Raw genomic sequence first — 21,021 nt, forward strand, 5'->3', positions numbered from 1 at the left:
TCTTAATTCCAACTAACTTTTCAATGAAATACGACTGGTTCCAAAGCAGAGTTTTTAAGATCTTCCTATCATTTTTCCCCTGAAAACAAATAAATATAAACCTAAGGGTGTGCTCTAGCAGAAATCTCATTTTCTTAAACTGCAGATATCTGCCAACATGGTTTAATTATTATTTTGTCTACTAATCAGAACAGTAGTGTACAACTCTAATGTATTTTTTGTCATTTTAATCATGAAAATAGTTTCTATTTTAAGGCAGCTGGCACACTAGAAGTACTAAGCATAAGAAAGTTAATTTCTGTTCTGACCATATTAATAAACAAAGCCTACAAAACAAATGTTAGTAAAAACCAAAATGGCTCTTGCCAGGTTTTCTTTATATATATCCTGGGAAAGAAATATTATCATGAACTTAATTTCATTTTCATGCCCACAGTTTATCATTCTCAAAAATGAAAAAGTCCAGCTCACCAGAGAAATTTTTAAAACATTGCTTAAGTTGAAATACTAGAATATACCTGAAAGTGAGAATTCGCCTTTTAGACTTTCACTTTCTCTGATTAGGAAGGCTCCTGCCTGGTTTCCAGGGTATGACAGTTGTCTCTCGGCATCTGCTCGTTTGATAGGGCCAAAAAACCATCTGAACAAATAAAAAACATTAATTTTACCAGTCAGTGAAACATACCAGGAAGACAATTTAGCTTTTATAAACATGCTGCATATTTACTAAAAGATAATCTGTGATATGCTAATTAAATTCCAATAGCATGGGGGAAAAAAGCCAACAAGTACTACACAACAAATTTATTGCTAGAAAATATTGCTTATACATTTGAGTGAAATCTGGATTTTACCGCTGTGGTGGGTAGACCCTGGCTGGAGGCCAGGTGCCCACCAAAGCCGTTCTGTCACTGCCCTCCTCAGCAGGACAGGGGAGAGAAAATGTGCTGAAAGGTTCATGGGTTGAGATAAGGACAGGGAGAGATCACTCACCAGTTACTGTCACGGGCAAAACAGACTTGACTTGGGGAAATTAATTTAATTTATTGCCAATCAAAATCAGACTAGGATAATAAGAAATAAGACTAAATCTTAAAACACCTTTCCCCCACCCCTCCCTTCTTCCTGGGCTCAACTTCACTCCCGATTTCTCTCCCTCCTCCCCTCGAGTGGCACAGGGGGACGGGGATGGGGTTTGTGGTCAGTTCATCACACGCTGTCTCTGCCGCTCCTTCCTCCTCAGGGGGAGGCTCCTCACCCTCTGCCCTGCTCCAGCCTGGGGTCCCTCCCACAGGAGGCAGTCCTCCATGAACTTCTCCAACGTGAGTCCTTCCCACAGGCTGCAGTTCTTCACATACTGCTCCAGCCTGGGTCCCCCCACGGGTGCCGTCCTTCAGGAACAGACTGCTCCAGCCTGGGTCCCCCGTGGGGTCACAAGTCCTGCCAGTAACCCTGCTCCAGCCTGGGCTCCTCTCCCCATGGGGCCACAGGTCCTGCCAGGAGCCTGCTCCAGCATGGGCTTCCCACGGGATCACAGCCTCCTTCAGGCATCCCCCTGCTCCGGTGTGGGGTCCTGCCCGGGCTGCAGGTGGAGATCTGCGCCCCGTGGAGCTCCATGGCTGCAGGGGCACAGCCGGCCTCACCGTGGTCTTCCCCAGGGGCTGCCGGGGAACCTCTGCTCCGGCGCCTGGAGCCCCTCCTGCCCCTCCCGCTTCGCTGACCTGGGATCTGCAGAGTTGGTCCTCTCACATGTTCTCACTCCTCTCTCCGGCTGCAATTCCTGCATGCCACCTTTTTCCCCCTTCTTAACTCTGCTCTCCCAGAGGCCCTACCACCGTCGCTGATGGGCTTGGCCTTGGTCAGCAGCAGGTCCGTCTCCGAGCAAGCTGGCGTTGGCTCTATTGGGTGCAAGGGAAGCTTCTAGCAACTTCTTGCAGAAACCACCCCTGCAACCCCCCCCACTACAAAAATCTTGCCACACAAACCCAATACAAAGTCAAAGACCCCCGAAACTGCAGAAGAGCTCTCAGGCTCCAAAAGACAAACCACCCTGCAGCCTTCTCCATTCCACTGCCACATTGAGACCTCAGATGAGTTACTGGCAATTTTTCAGCTCTGCTGCTGTTAGACAAACAAAACCGGTATGTCCCTCAAGTCACTGCAAACATCTCAACATCCCTGTTCTGTAACAATCTACTCCCACCTATGTCTTTTAAAACATACTTTTTCTCTCTTACTAAACCCTGTAGTTTACGAGGACTTCTTCAAGAGATAGTTTTCGTTTTCTCCTCTGAGGGTACTATTTAGCTCTTTTGCTGCTTTGTAATGAGTGTAAATTAAATGGAAATAAGACTGAGATGAGCCAGCATTTTCAAGCTGGCATTCAGCTTCTGTCCAAATATAACATACAAAGCTCTTTCCAAGATTAGGTCCACCCCTTATTTGAAGCGAATGGTGATAAATAGTTATCAGAAATATGCCATATACTCATAGGGGAACTCCTTTTAAATTAATCATAGCTAGATCTATTATGCAAACTTTTAAGATAAATCAATGTATCACACCACAAGTAAGCTGCCTATTCAGCTACCTACTTGATTTGTCATTTGCTAGTGAAAAGTACATGAGTCATCAACAACCTGCTTTAGTATCTGTAAGGCTTGTAATCACCATGTGGAATGGAGGAAATAAATGAGAACATTGGGTGACACCTTGGCTGAGCAAGCACGAGGAATGAAAAATGTTTTTGTATGAATAAAGAGGAAACAAAAAGAGGCAAGTACAGATGGGGCTAACCTACACTGAATATGCTTTGTTAACAAAGAAAAATGAAATGCAGATATTCGGGACTGCATTTCTGTCCTCTGACTTGAAGATGTTTTGGATAAAATAGGCCTTGATACATACTTGGCAAGGAAAGGAATCTCATAAGGAATCTGGAATGTGTTAGTAATAATTTTAATTAGTTAAACATGTTAATTAGTTCAACTAATTAATTAAAATAATTCATTAATTAGACTATAAAAAACCAAGTAATCAATAAATGTTCAAATCCTTGACTGAGTTTCACATCAAAAGAATGAGAGCAGAGTACAAGTTCAACTCTATTCGAGTCCCAAAGAAAATTTATCTACCCTAAAATTTAATTAGAATATTTCTGAAATTTCTAAGTACAACTGCTCTGAGAATAACACCTGAAAACTAATAAACTATATGATCTGAAAAAAAATTGAATTGATATTTTTCTCCTTAAATTCTAAGATATCACTTAGTAATGTCCAAAGTGACTGATTGTCATAAGAGTATATAAGAAAAGGTATTTAATTTTGTGTCTCCTTTTTTCATGGGTTAAAAGGGTAGCATCCTCTCAAAAGCATTTCATTTTGTACCAAAGCCAAAAGATCTTCCAATTAGCAAGGTTGAATTTTATGTTCTGGTCAATACTTAACGGCAGCTTATAAGAAAAATGGGGACAAACTTTTTAGCAGGGCCTTTTGCAAGAGGACAAGGGGTAATGGTTTTCAACTAAAAGAGGGTAGATTTCGATTAGATAGAAGGAAGAAATTTTTCACACTGAGGATGGTGAAACACTGGCACAGGTTGCCCAGAGAGGTGGTAGATGCCCCATCCCTGGAAACATTCCAAGTCAGGTTGGATGGGGCTCTGAGCAACCTGATTTTGTTGAAGATGTCCCTGCTCATTGCAGGGGGGTTGGACTAGATGGCCTTAAAGGGTCCCTTTCAACCCCAAATTTCTATTTTTCTACAGTTCTATGATTCTATGATAATCAAAAGTATAGTCTTCACGTGCCCCAGTATTAAGTACACAGTAATTCATACCGCTAAAGCTGAAAACATGAGCAGTAATACAATGTATGCAACAAAAGGAAATTGTTGGTTTATTTGGGAAATACAATTTAAAACAGTACTACACTTGTGTATGTAAGACCATGTCTACAACACAGAATATGATTTTGGAATAAAAACCCAACATAAATCCATGTTGTATTTAGGCATATGCATCTGTTGCTTTGACTTCAAAATATTTCAAATTACATGTTTATTTTTCTTAGGTTGGAAAATGTTAATTTAAATCAATTTGAACTTACCATTAAAGATTATATGGAGGATATGTAATATGTAGGTTCTGACTCCAGATAAACTTAGGAGTTAAAAAGATCCTGACTTGCAAAATAAGGTAATTAGAGCAACAGCTCAATTACGTTGAGAAGGTAAATGTAACTGAAGCAATTATTATGGAGGGTGAAAAGTGGACACATATTGTATATTACCTCATTTGTCTGACTTTATATGATCTGATTAAAATCTTATCTGGCCCTCCAGTAGATTAATTGGATTGTGTTAACTGTAGTACTGGGCTATGAGGAGAATAACAGATTTTTCTAGACTAATAAGAGCAAAGAATTACTGCAATTAGAGAAAAAGTCTTGGGTGAGGACAAAGAAAAATAGATACTGTATATAATGAAAACAAATATATCCCAGTTTCTTCTGGAATGCAGAAAGTTGTGCAATAGCTAAAACAAATAAAGAAAAGCTTCAACAGTATATCAATTTTACATTTTAAGTGCCTCAAAATCTACAGTCATAGAAAGCTGTAGCTGCAAAGAACCCCAAAGTTAGGATCTGGCAATATTAATATTGCTTTCATGGTACCCACTCAGACATTTTCAGGAAAATCCAGCATGACACCGTCTTTAATTACAAGGCCACATCTACTGTTGCTTATAGTGTTAATACAAATGCTGCTTACTGAATAGTTAACCTCTATTATGTTTTGTCATTGCGTAGATAGAGATGATTTACTGTACATTGTTTAGTCTGTGCTCTCAATACAAGTTATAAAATTACACGAATGGCTAATTTCCTAGCAGCCTCTATAATAGTGTTCACGACTATAATATCCAAATGCTTTACAAACATTCATTAATATATTTTTGTGACATTTTTGCTTGTAAAATATTTTTTACAGTGGAGAAACATCACAGAAAAGGTCTAGGGCAATAACACATTAATATGAGGCTTTGCTACTAACTTCGGATGTCCAGTCTGAAACGCCTCAGGCCCACCTTTCAGGGAACCTAGCATCATATGGTATGTAGTAGTTTACAGAGAGCAATAGCTGCTAACTTCTGTGTCACAGAAGACAAGGAGAGATGCATGGAAAGCTAAAGAGACAGAGAAAGAGAGACGGAGAGATCCTCCAGGGTCTTAGTTACTTTCATCATATGACCATCCTGTGACCACTGCTCTTACCCAGCACGTGGAAACCTGGACGGGCTCGTGTGTGCCACTCTTCGCTGCCGTCAGCCGTGCCGTGCAAGCAGGGCTGCTGAGCCAGCTCTTAGCCCATGCCAGGTTTGCAGTCTGCTCTGGGTAAACATGAGTGCAGAAGCAGGGACAGAAGTTTACCAAGGGCCCCACCAGCACAACCTCTCCGCGCCGAGGGGAAGGCTCCAAGCACTTGCTGGCTTTTCCCAAAGTATCGAAAATCTCTGTAGAACGCAGCTGCCAAATTCTAATGGATCTCTTTGGTTATCACATATGAAGTGCAATTTTATTTTCAAAAGCTTGGTTAGTTTGAAGCAAAGTTTTCTTAGATAGCAAAGCAGCACACACTTTTAATATAGCAGTCTCACCTGCAAAATATCAGGCCCTTCCTCTAAAGCACAAGCACAAAGGATTTCTTGTATTGTTCTGAGCCACATTTTTTTCTTTCAGGGAGAGAAAGAGGCAGCCTATGCTTGGTATCAGCCCTGGAAAATTCACTTCCGATCAGGTGAAGCCTAGAAAAGTCACAAGCAACCAAACAAGCTCTTTTGATAGAAAAAATTAGGCTGTCTTAATTATAAGACTAATGAAGTAATATCATTTCTCCAAGAGCTGACATTACAAGAAATTAGGAAATATCACTGCAAAGATGAAAGCCTTACAGATGCAATATAGTTAAGAAACAGATGTGCTTTACAAATGATGAGCTGCGTGCGTGAAGGAGAGCATGGGAGATGAGCACTGGCTGCTTCAGTTTTCCCTCTATAGCCTACGGTGAACCCAATGATGGCATTGAGGGGGAAAAAAAATAAAAAAATCTGTAGTCAGGCTAAACCATGAAGATGAAAATTTGCAAAAGATTCCTTTCATGAGCATTTTCAAAAACACAAGCCTTCCCACAAGAATCTACATAGTGAAAGGTCCAGGATTACTCTAGGGCTTGCAGGCTTTCACTGTGCAGAGGCTGTAAAACCTAAGACTGGGTTTCATCTCCTTCAGAACCAGAGCCTTTCCTCCTTACTTCCTACTACAGGCTTGCCTGGGATTGTTTTTAATGCTGTCTATCTTTGATTGTCATTTATTATCAGATACTGAAGGATGCAGGGGACAAGGACCAAATTTACGAGGAAGGAATTTAAAGCTACTGATAAAGGAATGCATAGGACACTGCAGGAGGGAGGGAGAAAACAGGATAGTAAAAATTCAAAGCAGAGAGGACCATAGAATATTATAAAGGGGATGGAGGAAGAGAAGGAGAAAGTCCGAGCTAACAGGGAACAATGAAGAGAAAGTAAAGACAAGACAAAAACAAGGACTGCATTTATTGCCCAAGGGCTATAATCTGCTGCTGCCTGAGCTGCTGCACCTGCTCAGCAAATGCTGGTTTGCAGCTTATCCTGCTCCCACAGGGTGCGTGTCTTTGGCAGCGATTTCAGCCCTACTTGGGGAAACAATTTCACAGAATATCTCATGAAGCAATTTCACAGACCAGCTCTCACTGTAAGGATTGCTCTCTTACAGACCTTTTCCCTTGCCCTTTCTTACTTCATCACACCACTCATGCTTGTACTGGCCAAGAGAATACGTTAACATTAATTTTCATCATGTATTTATTGACTAAATGTACTGCTTTAAACATTACTCACCAAAGTACCAGCAGCAACGAGTCAAATTTTTCAAAAAAATGTTTAGTTAACAACAACCTTCACTATGTACATAAGTAAATCAGTTAAAATCTTAACACACTGCAGAAAATACCTCACTTAGACAATACTTGAAATAAAAAAATCATTTAAAATGTACATCTGCAATGACACAGCTCAGTTCTGATTACTTATTTACCATAATCAAAAACGAGTTTCCTCCAAATGAAACTAGAAATTCAGGTTTTCAGGAATGGTTATGTAGAGCAGCACACTTAACCTTTCACAATCACAATGAATTTGCTTCATACGTAATGATCTGAGTCATGTATTTTGCTGCGATTCTTGTTGTTGAATAGCTTATCACAAACTAAAATGAAGACTATCTGTATTAGTCTTTTCACAATGACAAAGGGTGGAATAAGTCTGTTTTTCTTTCCACAGGGGAAAACATAGAACATGTCAATAAGCTCTGAAAAACTGAAGGCTCATTTCTACACTATATAAGTGGCAGAGATCTATCAAAATGACAGAGCAGCATTAGTTTATATTATGTGCGCATGTAGAAGTCTGCCTGTATGTTTGAAAGTGGCAGTCTGTGTGTAGCAACACACGTTAATTTACACTGTATTTTCCATATTTTGAGACCAACATTTGTCTTTAAATAACCATTACAATAAGAAATATAGTTTTGGAAAATAACAGATCCCATTTTGCTCTTGGGTTTTGGATAAAGTTTTGCTAATGTTCTTGTCAACAGATTATAGGTGGCTGGTTGGAGTTTTTCCATAAATACTAAATTTATGTTAAACTTAAGAGAACCTCATTGGTGAGATGGCAAAATATGAGATGATAACTGAAGAGACATAGAAGCGAAAAAAAAAGGGAAAGAAAATTAAGTTATACTTCTCTATACACTGTCTAAACAAAATATTATAGCTTAACTTGTAAAGGTACTCAATTTGAAAATTTTTCAAATTTAAAGGTTTTTTATTTCTGTTTTCAAATGGAGTTTCCATCAAAATACAAGTATTTTTTAATTTAATTTTGTTCAGAAAGGATTAAGTTATCTGAAAACAAGATACAGCCAAGCAATACCCTTCATTTTGTTTCCAACCAGGTTAAATATTTTGATTTGATACAAAACTAAAGTGAAGGACTCTTGAGAAACACCACTGCTTCTTTCTTCCAGGAGAAGAGAGCCATCTTTCCTTTCTCTCTTACCAAATTTACTTGATCATGAACATGAGCACTAGGACACAAGTGATACATTCATCCATGAAACAGGGGATCTTTAGTTAAAATGAGGCAGTTAATTTAGTTAAAATTTCTCTAACACACCATAGTCACTATTTTGCTGAAATATGCAACATGCATAGATGCTTACATACAGTAATTTGGGGAATGTACCACTGTTACAACAGAGGTAATCCTTTTGGGACTGAACATACCTGAGCTACCACCAAAATTATGCAGAACCTTTGCTACTATTTCTTTGTAGTAAGACGGGAGGCTTATTGCCAGTAAAAAAGCTTTATACTTCTAGACTCAAAGACCAGAGTCACCACACTTACATTGTGTAGTACCTTTAAAGAAATTGTTTTAATATTACTACTCTCCAAAAACTTGACCCTAATGCTGAACAGTTGCTTACCCCACACAATCCCAATGACCTCAATGTAACTATAGCAAACCTGTGAAACACTCACCTACCCTGTCAAACTGACCTTGTGCATACCTGAGACCCAAAAGGAGCCCTTGGTTGCACTAACAAATCAGTGGGGGGGGGGTCAGCTGAAGAAACTGCAGGAGATTATTAGCTCGTGAGAAGAGGGCAGCAGATGTGTCAAAAAGGATTCTGAACCTCTAAATCTGTTTTGGTCTAAGAAATATCTTTGTTTTGTGTTACTCTGTTGTTTTTATTAGAGATAATAAGCTGTGCCCTAAAGAAAGGGCCTGCCAAGGCTTTAGGGACTTTTACAGTAAGTAACTTCATGGGGTTGTTTGGATAAGGTAACATTCAACAGTGAGTAAGTGTGGTAAAACCCACCACAGAGGTAGGAATTTCCTCTTACAGACTAGAAAAAATTTACTTGTAAATGTAAACACAAAGATCACTTGGGCATTAGTCTACAAAATCCATAACACGTTGTGTATAAACCTTTTTAGTAACTACTTCAGTAGGCCATAACTGTACTGTGCGATTCTGTTGTAAGGGATTATGCATACTACTACATTAATTTTTCAATAGTTGATAACAGCAGTTGACTGTGCTGCAAACATGGAAATGAGTTTTTTTCTGAGCCTGCTTCAGGATGACAAACCATTGCACCTTTGGCTACTCTCGCACTCTGTAATGACTGGGAGGTGACTATTTCTCCTGGACAGATAGTATTACGAGGCCAAGTGCATGAGCTCTGTAAATTAGCATAGCTCATCCACTAGTTTCACTGCACAACAGGAACAAAAGTTAATAAACCAGCAACCAAATCACAATCCAACAGAGTTAATTTGCCGAAATCTCCATAAATAAATCTCATCCTGTGAGACCCCACTTCACTATTGTGTAATTAATTTCAAGATTTCCATTCATTCTCCACAAGATCTGTCATCTGCATGCTGTATTCTTTAATCTGCTCTGATGTTCTTCTGTATGAGAAAATAAATGGCAGATGAAAGCATTATCGTATTACTTTTTCTCTGGTGTTTTAGTTACGCTAAGTCCCTGGTATTTCTCCAATTTAAGAGACCAAAGACAATCATCAAAGTTTGTTCCCAGTAGTGGTTTTGTACCTGGATAAGGACTTTATTGCATTGGCTTTAACGAGCATTGCTTTGGAACGCTAGGTATGAAATATAGCCATATAATCACCTCTTTTTAAAAAACACTTAAAATGTGTTCCTCAGACCCTATTTCTGCTGCATAGAGTCTTCCAAATAACGGTGTAAAATCTTAAATCAATGCTAGTAGCACCTGTATGCATTTGTTAACACATACATGAACAAAAGTACAGATATACTGCCATAATACTTTAAGAGTAGCAATAACTCTGCTATTCATAGCAACTGAGGAACAAGGTTGAAACCTTTGGGGTGGCCTTAATGTTAACATGCTACAGAGAACACTAATAACATCAATTGATTTAACATTAAAGGAAAATCAAAAGGACAAGAAAATGTTCAATCATACATTCACTTAAACCATTACAGCTTCCAAAAGCACTCAATTGATTTTCTTGAAAAAATCATTCCTGAGAAACTATTTTCTTTTCTCACAGGGAAACTCACCTCAGTACAGAAGTAATACAGAAATCCTTGAAAACAAAAAGCCCCCCTTGCCTGCACAGGACACTGGTGGCAGAGCAGATCTCTCCATCCATTTTGTGCAGAGCTCTCTCTCAGACATGCACTTGGGCAAGCACCTCCTCAGCCCATTGCTAGCAGCCTCAGCAGACTCGTGCCCTCCGTCAGGACAACTTGCAGTGGAGAACAACCAGGTTGCTCTGTCCCCAGGGGGACTCGGAAAGGAAGTGTGCAGTCTGGTGTCCCCAGGTGACCCGGAGCCAAAGGACAGAGTGGTTCTTTCACATGGGGACAATTTTCTCAACCAAACAGTCTCCCAGTTTTCAGGGTAACCTTTTCAGGGTGGCAGATGGGAAGGGTGACACACTACAGACACCTTTGACATCCAGAGGTAAAGCTGGAGCACATCTAACTCCGTATCAGTCAGCCCAAGTCCCACACACATGGTTTCTTTTGGAAGGGATCACAACACCATGTCAGAAAGGCATGCCAGCAACAAAGGAAGTTTCTGGGTGATTTTTCAAACATTTTAGCTCTGTAATAAGAACATTTCCCATTTTCTCTTTTCTTTCCTTGCAGGTATTGAGAAATCTAATAACTAACTTTCCAAGCTAATCAAGTTGTCATTTTGGAACAGCAAAAAACATCAGGTGACTTTCTATAGATCAAAATGATAATGATTTATCCATGTCAGTGGCTGACAATATATACACACTTCTAAACACTCATAAATCTGTAGAAGTTTGGGAAAAGCATAAAATAAAAGGAACAGAAAGCCAAGACTACTTTTTTTTTTTGAAGCAGGTGTAAAGAAGTTAGGAGCAGTCACCTCCTCCCGCTGCTGTGGCCCAAGGACCTCCTGCCCAGCTGCTGGAGCCCAGCCTGGGGACACAAGAGCTTTGCCCATGCTGAAGGATGTGGCTGCCACTTTCCTGTTTGCAGGTTCAACCAGCGGTGAAGTTGAGCATGAGTCTCAGAGACACACAGACCACCACAGTCGGGGCACTGCCTTCAACACCACCCATGTACAGGACTCACATAAAACCCAAGCACAGTCCCCTCCTCCTCCTCCCGTTTGCCTGGCGGAGCCAGAAGGTCACTAGTGATGGTGCACACACACTCTCTCTGGATTCACAAGCACAATCACATTCACAGTTCCCCCCCTCAAAGACCGGCACAGCCTGTCTCTCCATCCAACAACCCCTCCCTGATCCCAGCCCCTTACCCACACGCACCTCACACACACCGGTCCTCCCAGCAGCTGGTTTCAAGACAGACCCCAGCGGCTGGTGGCTAAGACCTCCACCCACTCCAGCGTCTGGCACCGAGACCCCTCTCGCTCCAGGAGCTGAGACCACAGGCCAGGGGCACCTACGGCCCTGCTCTGACCCAGTTGCTGGCCCAGTGCCCAGTCACACCGGTCCCCTCAGTAGCTGGCACTGAGTCCTTGCAGCACTCGCACCTGGGACAGAGGGTAAAATTTCACAGGGATAGTCAAGAAAGGATTTCTTGACATGAGAAGACAGGACAGAGTGCGGTGACCATTTTGGCACAGGGCTTACTCAAACAAGTCTATTGTCCAGCCCCGTTTTACACGTGAAGTTACACTCCTATACCCCTTTCTGTCTACCCCCGCATTGTTCCTCCCTGATCCTGGTTCCCTAAACCTTGCTTCATCACTTGGCATAGCCCCACAGACCCACCTCCAACATTCTGGACCGCCAGATTTGTATCCTTATCAGTTGCAAAGTCGGAGTTTGCCTGCTGTTTCTCGATAGCCCATCAATTAGTGTGCTGATCAGCTTTTTTTCTGGTTATTGTCTTTGTTAACATTAATCAGTCAGGTTTGATGTCTCTGTGTGTTTGTCTCCCTCCCTTATTGGCAAGGTCTTCAGTCAGATAATCTTGCAGAAAAATAAACATTCGCACACTCCGCATACCCTTATCGGTGAGCACGACTCAGCGGGCTTGTCCTCATCACCACCTCTCTTCTCACACGTCCCTCTGGTTTGTCTCTGCGTGTTCTTGTGTATGGCTCCTTTCACCACATACCCTTAGAGAAGCAGAGATTCCTTCCCTGTACCCTTACAGAGATTCCCACTAACTGAAAAAATCAAGTTTCAAAAGGAAGACTCAGCTCTGTGAGTTCTCATCATTTCTGAAATTCATGGTATATATTCATTCCCACATGTGAGTCTCAAATTATTTTTTTTCTCTCTTCTTTTGCAATAAGGTTTGAAAGGTGTGCTACAAAATTGTTTGTGCTATAAATACAGAAAAATTTTATTAATTTTTCAGGAAACTAGCCATATATCTGCTTTAGTGAGAGAAAGCTAAGGGAAAATGTTTACAAATGTTACTGCAGATAAATTTATAATGTAAAATGTTATAGATTACAGAGTAGTCTGCACAGAAGTAATGGAAATGTTAATTAGTGCAATCCTTTCTGGAACCATCACTTATTATTTAATTCACTGCTTTGTTTTTCCAGTTTTCATTGATTAGGATTAGTGTACCAGCATGGAAAAACCCCATGTATTTCCATCTGGTTTAAGTGATAAAGAGAAGGAACACATTCGTGATCAATATTTTGTTTGATCATCTGAAAAGCTGTTCCTGGTTAATTCTAACCATGTCTTGAGAACTGAAAACTGCAAAGATGTAGATTTCCATTCCAATTTCTTGCAACTTTTATGGTTTTCTTATGCAGTTATGAGGTGCAAACCTGAATGTCAACATTTAAGAAAACTCCCATGAAGAATAAGCTTCTTACCTAAGAAGTTTAATCTCTTATTTTTTGAAGTTCTAATGCAAGAAGGGTCTTCAAATATGTCCCATATAATGCTATTTAAAAATCACTGAAAATTATTTTTTCCTCTTACATGTACTAGTAAATATGTAATAATATTTTGTCTTTTTTAAAATATCACCTCATAAATTATATTGCCTTTGCTGTGCATACTTTTCTTGCATAACTTGAAAATGGAACAAAACGTTTTATTACAGAAAAACATCTGAACCCTGATTAATCATATTTTTTCTACTAATCTGTTTTAAAATTAAAGTGCAGGTAAGTTTTGTGTTGTCTACACTAGGCTACTGGAAGGCTGCATCATTATTACAATGTTTGCATGAGGCATTTCCACTACATCTTCACGTTAGAAGATAATGTCTGTAAAATAATATTATAAAATAATATAAAATTTAGTTCTGCATCTTTGGTAGGAAGAAAAATTAATTGATGGGTAAATCTGTAAGGATAAAGTTACTGAGCTCTGCAGCCCAGGCTGACTCGGGTGCTTTAGGGTAGATGGGGCAGATAGGTGTGGCCTGTAAAGAACCAGACTCTGAATTTCACAGGGACCTGTGCAGTGTTAACATTTCCTTTTGTGCTTATTTATTTTGAGCGAGGTTTTTTTGAGTCATTCATAACGAAGCAATCACCAATCCTGAAAAAAAAAAAGCCAAACACTTGTTTAGGAATATAAAACTTTCTGCAGAGACGAGAGGGGTTTATTTGTGCATTTTCATTTTGGGTTTTTTTTTCTAATAGCTTGTTCTTTGCCCACAGACAGAAATAAAGAATTGTGCAGTGTCAACACCTACACGTTTGCTAAACAGACTTAACAACAGGTCTGTAATTAGACATGGCAGCGATGTACCCTCTGACATTGCTTATACAACAGTTCCAGCCTGTGGTGAAGTACAAAGGGAACAGACCAAAGAAAGTGGATGGGCCTGTGCACTTTTCATAAAATCCTTTCTGAACAGAATAACGGGGGTAGAGGGGCTATTGGTTTGACCTCGTAGGGTATCTTTTATGTTTTTATGACTTAATCTCTTCAGTACAGTTATGATCCTACACAAAGAAAGCCCCAAAGTCTTCTATAACCAACAGTGATTTTTACATGTTACAAAACAATTTTTCACGGAGATACCTGACCTAGTTTGTTTAAAATCAGCACAGCTTTAGAACTTTTTAGCCTCGCGGAACTGTTGGTTACTATTTTTCAGTTCTAAACCTGCTCAGAGATCACTCGGCTCTGCACAGGTCTGTATTGTGCTGAACAGAGAGCCATCAAAGACAACTGTTGAGGAAACAGTAATCATTGTACAATACCCAGCGAATGTTTTTGCCAACAACATTGCTCAAAACCAACCAACATTGCTCAAAACCAACTAATCTAGGCTAGCACGCACAACACTTATTCCTACTGAGTCTGAAGAAAAAACATCAAACAGAGTATTGAGTTATTCTGACCAGTATATGGTCTTTGTTTTCTAAATGGCACTGTAAAGGCCACATGGCTTTCACAGTGTTGTAAGAAAAGCTAACTGGCTATGTAAGAAAAGCTAACTGGCTATGTTTGCATAGGTTTTAAGGGTATTTTTTCTGGTCTTCGCATGATTCATTGTCAAATCTTTCACAACAGGGTAATGGAAGCTAATATATAATGATTATAATGTATAACATACACACTAATTTCAAATAAAGACAAGGTAGGAGGAAATTTCTTCATTTCTCAGAATTTGAATAGACAATGTCGTGTATTTAGAACACCACATTGCCAGAAAATAGGTGATCTAAATTAGACAAGTTTGCATGAACTGCTCATTTACAATGCCATAATTCCTTCCACCTTTCTGAGTGGAGACACACATTTTTCTGGGCATGGGTATACACATGGATGGGTAAATACTGCTGGCACTTGACAAAATCTGACGTTTTACAGTTCTGTAAACCATGTCCTTTTGTGTTCAGTGTATCTTTGCATATTTAAGAAATGAGCAGAAATGAAGACAAAGTTTGAGATGTGCATGCAGACAGCACTGGAATGCTCAACTACAACTAAAGAAGTTATTCAATTCATAGTCTCTTTATAGTATTGAATAATTGAAATTTGAGAGAGACATTCCAAAACATGCATGGCAGTTCCAGACTTTGGGTACTTCAGATGCAATGAACACAAGGTCAAAAAACATCAAAAGCATGATCTTCTGGCTTTGCAGTACACATCTTGTCTCACAGGGCTGTTTTACATGGTCTTAAAAGTATCAGTCTCATAAACCTTCTCTCTGTTTTGTGTGTGTACACGTGCATGCACACACAAAAGCACATATGTAAAGTATATCCATTGAAAGAAAAGATATAATTTCAAATAAGTTGACAACCATTTCAATGATTTATAATAAATACATGTTTTGGTGATAAAGAAACCTTTTCTATCAAAAACTATATGAGAATTAACTTTTGTACTTAACATAACAGGTTCCAAGAATGTGAGAACAACCTACTACTACTTTGTGTAGTCATGTTAGTAATGAACAGTTTACACAAGTTCATTTTAGTACAAGAGTTACTGCTGATTCTGGTGGTATCCTCAGGATTTTGTAGTGTAATAGAGAGAGAAATTATGAGAGCAAGAGAGAGGGAATGCACAGAAACCACAATGGATTATATTCAGTTTTCTAAGGTGTTCAGCAGAACAAAAGTTTTGCTTTAAAAAGAGTTTCTAGACATTTTGGCTTTAAATGCCACTTTGAAAAAAGACCCACATGAACCAAAGAAACCCCATAACCCTGACTTTGCAGAAAGTCTGAAACAGGTCAGCCCAGGGAATGTTTTATTGTTCATGTATACTAACTCAGATTCAGTCAGTGTATGAAATAGTTAAAACTGAGTCGGGTCACAGAAGGTGAAGGAATTACGGAGATTGACAAAAATAACCTACAAGTCACTTCTGCTTTCAAAGGGTTGTTTAAAAAGCTCATTGTGGAATTGACTGGTGAGGTTTCATTGATTAGGTCTGGGGCTCGGTTTCCACCAGCTGGGAAATACCTACATAAGAAATGTCTCTGAAATAAGGAATGTTTCTGAAACTGACAAAAATTAAAAGTAATTGCTGTGATCTTCTTTGGCCTAATCTACTAGGACTTTGTGTGGATTTACTTCCCTCAGCACAGCAGTCTTGTGTCAATAACATTGGGATGAACATATGGAATGAAGTTGACTTTCAATAAGCAGCCAACAGGTCCATCAGGATGGCAGACGAGACACCTGTAACTTCACCTTTCCTCTAGAAAAAAAGAATTCATGCCAGTCCAACAGTGAGGTTTTGGGGTTTTTTTTGCTTCATTAAAATTAACTGTACAGCTGGGCTATATTTGTTGTCCATAACAATTTGCACTATGTCATGTTCTTGTTTAGTTAAAACAACTGACAGTAATAAAATCAGGGCAGGTGAATGCGTTACTATGGTTCCTGCTTATAGTGCAGAATAACAGGTACAGAAAGAGAACAGAGACAGGAAGGTCACACTCCTTGCCAAGGAAAATGCTATCTTTTAATTCAGATTTTGATGTTAGTCAAGTTGCTCTTTCTGATCATCCTTTGCTGGACATGCAAGTTAAATTATTGAACTATATCTCCAATTGCATTTTTTGCTTTACTTTTACTAAACATTATGTGTCTAAACCCATAAAGACAGACATTCTGAAGTCAGGGGATGCAGCAGACACAACCTCACTCAAACTTCCTTAGAAATGAAAAATCTGTCTCCTTTTGGTTTTCACTGCTACCTATGATGCAGAGAGAAGAAAAGCACCAAGTGTTCTTAGAGCTGTTAATTTATCATTAGCATAGTCTGTGTCTGCTTTTGGTCAGATATTAAGTAAAATGACATTTTTGTAGTAAGAGATTTATTTCCTCATGGAGTAAAAGTTCAACTTGCAACTATGGTTTGCTAGACGAATGCTTCCACTCCCTGGCTGCCTTGTCCCAGCTATCCCAGGTAGGTCCAACACAACTGTCTCCAGAGACACCAGGTACAATCCCTTCACAACGCCTCCGCCCTGGCAGGTTGTTGTTAGTATAAGGAGTACTACAGGTGCTAGAAAAGATCAGCAATAAGAAGATGCTTTACTGGTACTTATAAAAATGAAGGGCCTTGTTTCCTCAGTCTGTCCAAAACCGCCTTCATGGCAGTAGCTGAGCATTACTTGGACATATCTAATCTTATGCAGCACACATTTGGACTGCAATGCTGCAGCAGGAAGAATCCAAGCCATGGATTTACCTTTTTCACCCCCTTCCCCTATTCACACAAATTATTACTGATTTCATCCCAGTCATTTACAGTGGAAGGGATCACTCAAGCCAAATGAAGGAAGCAAGAGAAGCTTTTTTTTTACAAGATATTATGCACAAATATTAAGTGTTTGACTTTTGACATAAGTTAGTTATATTTATTATGTTATGTTTTGTTATATTAAATATGTTAGCAAAACACAATATCAACAAAGTCTCCCTTCAATTTTAGCATACAATTTCTACCAATAAACTTTGGTCTGAGGAAAACAACACAGTAAAGAAATCTCATTCTCTCTCAATTCTGCTTGAACATTCTGATAGACAAGGTTATAGAAAAATTCCCTTTGTTATAAACAGTATTTAATTTTTGTTTTCCCCAGTCTGGAGATATTGCACATGCTTTCTGCCCTTTCATCCAGTTATTGATTCACCTTATCAGCACTACCTCAGTCATATTGGACAGAGTCGAAGAGACTTCCAGGAAGAAAAGGTGTTATCTAAATGAGTACAAGAAAGAAAAGTTTCTCATTTTCCTTCATTCCTTTTCTTACCAAAGAGAAGTTCAAAAAAGCCTTTGTCCCTGAAAAAAAATCACAGACACGTCACTGAGGAGACAAAATGGTCTGCTGCAGCACTTGCCAAGAACAAGCAATTACCTAGCATTATCTTCTGCCAGAATGGACAACACAGATCCAGATGGACTTTCTGATCTCTAACTATCTTTATGATAAAGGCCTTGTCAAAATGTTGATTAAAAAAGTCCAGGTATATTTTGTTGTTAATAATCTTAAAGGGGACAGGCAAAACTGAAATGATTAGCAAAAGAAATTTGATTGCTCTGCATGCAGTTCTCAGACATATATTGGCTAAATTTACATAGTGGCCCTGTCATCTCTAAGTCATTCCATGACTTATAGAATATTTCATGCCACTCTATCCCTTTATTTAAGTGACTTTATGGAGTATCCATGCATGCATATGAATGTCATTTTTTATTTAAAGTTTACATACAAACATGCTGAAATCAGCTGCTAAAGAATATGGTCAGTTTGGTTTTCTTCCCAGGCTTCCTAAGAGTTATACCATGAGTCAAGTCTGTTTCCCAGAACAGTTTAGCCTGTTTGTCTTAATCGAGTAAGATGGAGATACAGTCCAGAAATAAGCTAAAGTTACAGATATAAAGACATACAGAAGCTAGCTGGTGCTAGGAAATGTGCCTTCAACTAGCTCAAATACTGTTGATTAGCTGTGCCTGGCAAATATTGCAAAGCATAAGCAACATACTGCAAATACATAGTGTATATGCATTTTGGCAGGTGAACATGAGATTGTAAGTTCTCCATTCTTTATCAGTTCTGTGCTGGGACCATAAAGAAGTGGTAAAAAGGATGCCAGGATGCAACAAAAACTTTACCTATTTCCAAAATGTTTATATCATGGCTGTGAGCAATTGGCCAACACCAAAGGGGAGTGCAAATTAAAATAAAAATGGAAAGATGAAAGAAGTTAAAGTTTGGGCAGAGAATATGATTAAAGCATTGAATTTTATTTAAAGAGACATTAGAATAACTTTTTTCACCCTCATTCCTTTATCTCAGGGAAAACAAGGTTTAGTTATTTAAACCATCATTACTGTTGCTATTTAAACCATCGTTACTGTTTCACTAGGATAACAGAGGTGTGAAATGCAGAGGGTGGATGAAAGGGAATTCTTGGAGGAAATTGTAGCAAGGAATATTCCAACTGGATACAAGGCAAAAAAATGCTCACCATGAGAGTGAAAAGCTCACCATGAGAGTGAAAAGCTCACCATGAGAGTGAAAAGCTCAACTGGAAATTGACTTTATTTTGGCCATGTTTGGGTTGGGATGACTGCTTCAAACGTCCTTCAGAAGTCCTTCCCAACCTGAGTTAGTCTATGGTGTGTATATGTGTGTGGCCTGACAGCAGACAGTCTGGTATATGTATGACGATCACTAAACCCAACTGACTTAGAAGGAAGTCTGAGAAGAGACAACACATTTAGCCAGATTAGTTTTGGTATGAAACTAAAAACTCATTTTGGAGGAATGACTCTAAAAGTTCTCCATTTCCTCCTCTCCAGTGTTCTAACAATCTATAAAAAAAAAATCTTTTGCCAAAATTCAGTCTTTATCAACAAAAGGAGAAAGTATATAAAAAGAGTAAAAGAAAATAAAATCGACTCTGTAATAAGAAAAAAACTGAGGCTGTGCAACAATGCACTTTGGCAAACTTAACTTCATATTCAATGCTGTAGGTATAGAAAGATAACAGGGACCTTAAAAGCTGAGACTTTGTTGTATAACTGAGCAAAATTACTCTCAAACCATTAACAGCAAGCAGAAATCTTAGATGACTTGTAATAAAACTAGTTCTTGAAAGAGAGCAAAGGCCAAGCTGAGTTGAATTAGACCATTCTCCACCATTTCTCTAGTGGTTCAGAAAATGCCTTCCCTGCAGATTAATTTCTGCAACTGGAAAAATTGTTTTGAACATGATCATTGAAAGGGTTGCCTGCCTGAATACAGCAACAGCTGGTCGGACTCCGGAAATTAAGGTCTCATGGTTACAGAGGAATCTTACAGTTGCCCTAAGATGTCTCTAGCACAAATCTCATGGCTGATAAAAGACTGGCATAATCACAGCTCAGCCAATTTTCCTAGCCATTGGCAGTACGGAGAGCAGATCAGAACAGAGATGATGCTTAGGTCCAAATGAGTTTTAACTAAAAATCTGCAACATCATCCCTCTAAAGTCAACACTAATTCGGAGACTAATAATGAATGCCATTTCTGCTGTCTCTTTCCACATTGATAATTCTTGCCAAAACATACCTCTGGAACTGCAGTCAGACCTATTTCAGAAAAGGCTGCCTCTGACTGCAACGTACATAAGTAACTCTGCATCCCAGGCTGATTCAGACCTTACTCATCCTCACAAGGGAGCCAAGTAACAGATTTTGTGTGATTTCTGCTCTATTTCAGGACATTAAGTAAGATGATGATTTGAAGGGGCAGAAAAACATGGGCTGCATAATTAAGCCCTGTAAAAGTTTAACAAATTGAATTTGTACGCTGTTGCTATACCCATTTTTTTGCCCTTTTCAGTACTTACTCCAGTTAAGTTTGTCCTGAGAGCAGACATTTGCCTCCAAAGAAGAAACAAATAATACAGAGGAAACCATAAAATTCTTATCTGTTAGACCCTCACCCATCATTTGCATGAAGATGTAAAGATGTAAATGTAGCCTCCTGAAACTCTGATTAATTGATAACTTTGCAGCTGGTTAGGCTGAACGCTGTTTGGGGCAGGGGTCATACCTTTTCCCTCTCTAGGAAGCACCTGACACACACTTACTGTTACACAAACAAAAAAAATGAACCGTCACAGCGGTAACCAACCTGATATTCCCAGATGCTTCTTAAATAGGTGATTAGGATATATCAAGAGGGAAATGACTTAAACCAAAACAAAACCCTCAACACGCTGCCTTTTGTAATAGATTTTCTTGTGACCATGGTGTCTATTCCTTGCACATGCTGACTAGCACTATCACTGGTAGGACCTCTGGAGGTTGAGTGTGGCAGGGTACACCCAGCAAAAGAAAAGGTTGTAACCTCCCACCCCAAACCCATTTAACTGAAGAGAAAAGAGTCTGCAGTGTGCGTTACATG

General features: G+C 39.2%; 1 protein-coding gene across 1 annotated transcript in view; it reads right to left on the reverse strand.

Annotated features, from left to right (window-relative positions):
- The window catches only part of FRK (fyn related Src family tyrosine kinase), a gene marked incomplete at both ends in the record, with an annotated part of 51,848 nt that overhangs the window by 30,386 nt on the left and 441 nt on the right, over positions 1-21,021 (reverse strand). The window contains one exon of the mRNA XM_081998526.1: positions 519-640. Within this exon, the coding sequence (XP_081854652.1) occupies positions 519-640 (122 nt within the window). The remainder of the gene's footprint in view (positions 1-518; positions 641-21,021) is intronic.

Source organism: Phaethon aethereus (assembly GCF_964289735.1).
Source record: "Phaethon aethereus genome assembly, chromosome: 3".
Taxonomy (NCBI): domain Eukaryota; kingdom Metazoa; phylum Chordata; class Aves; order Phaethontiformes; family Phaethontidae; genus Phaethon; species Phaethon aethereus.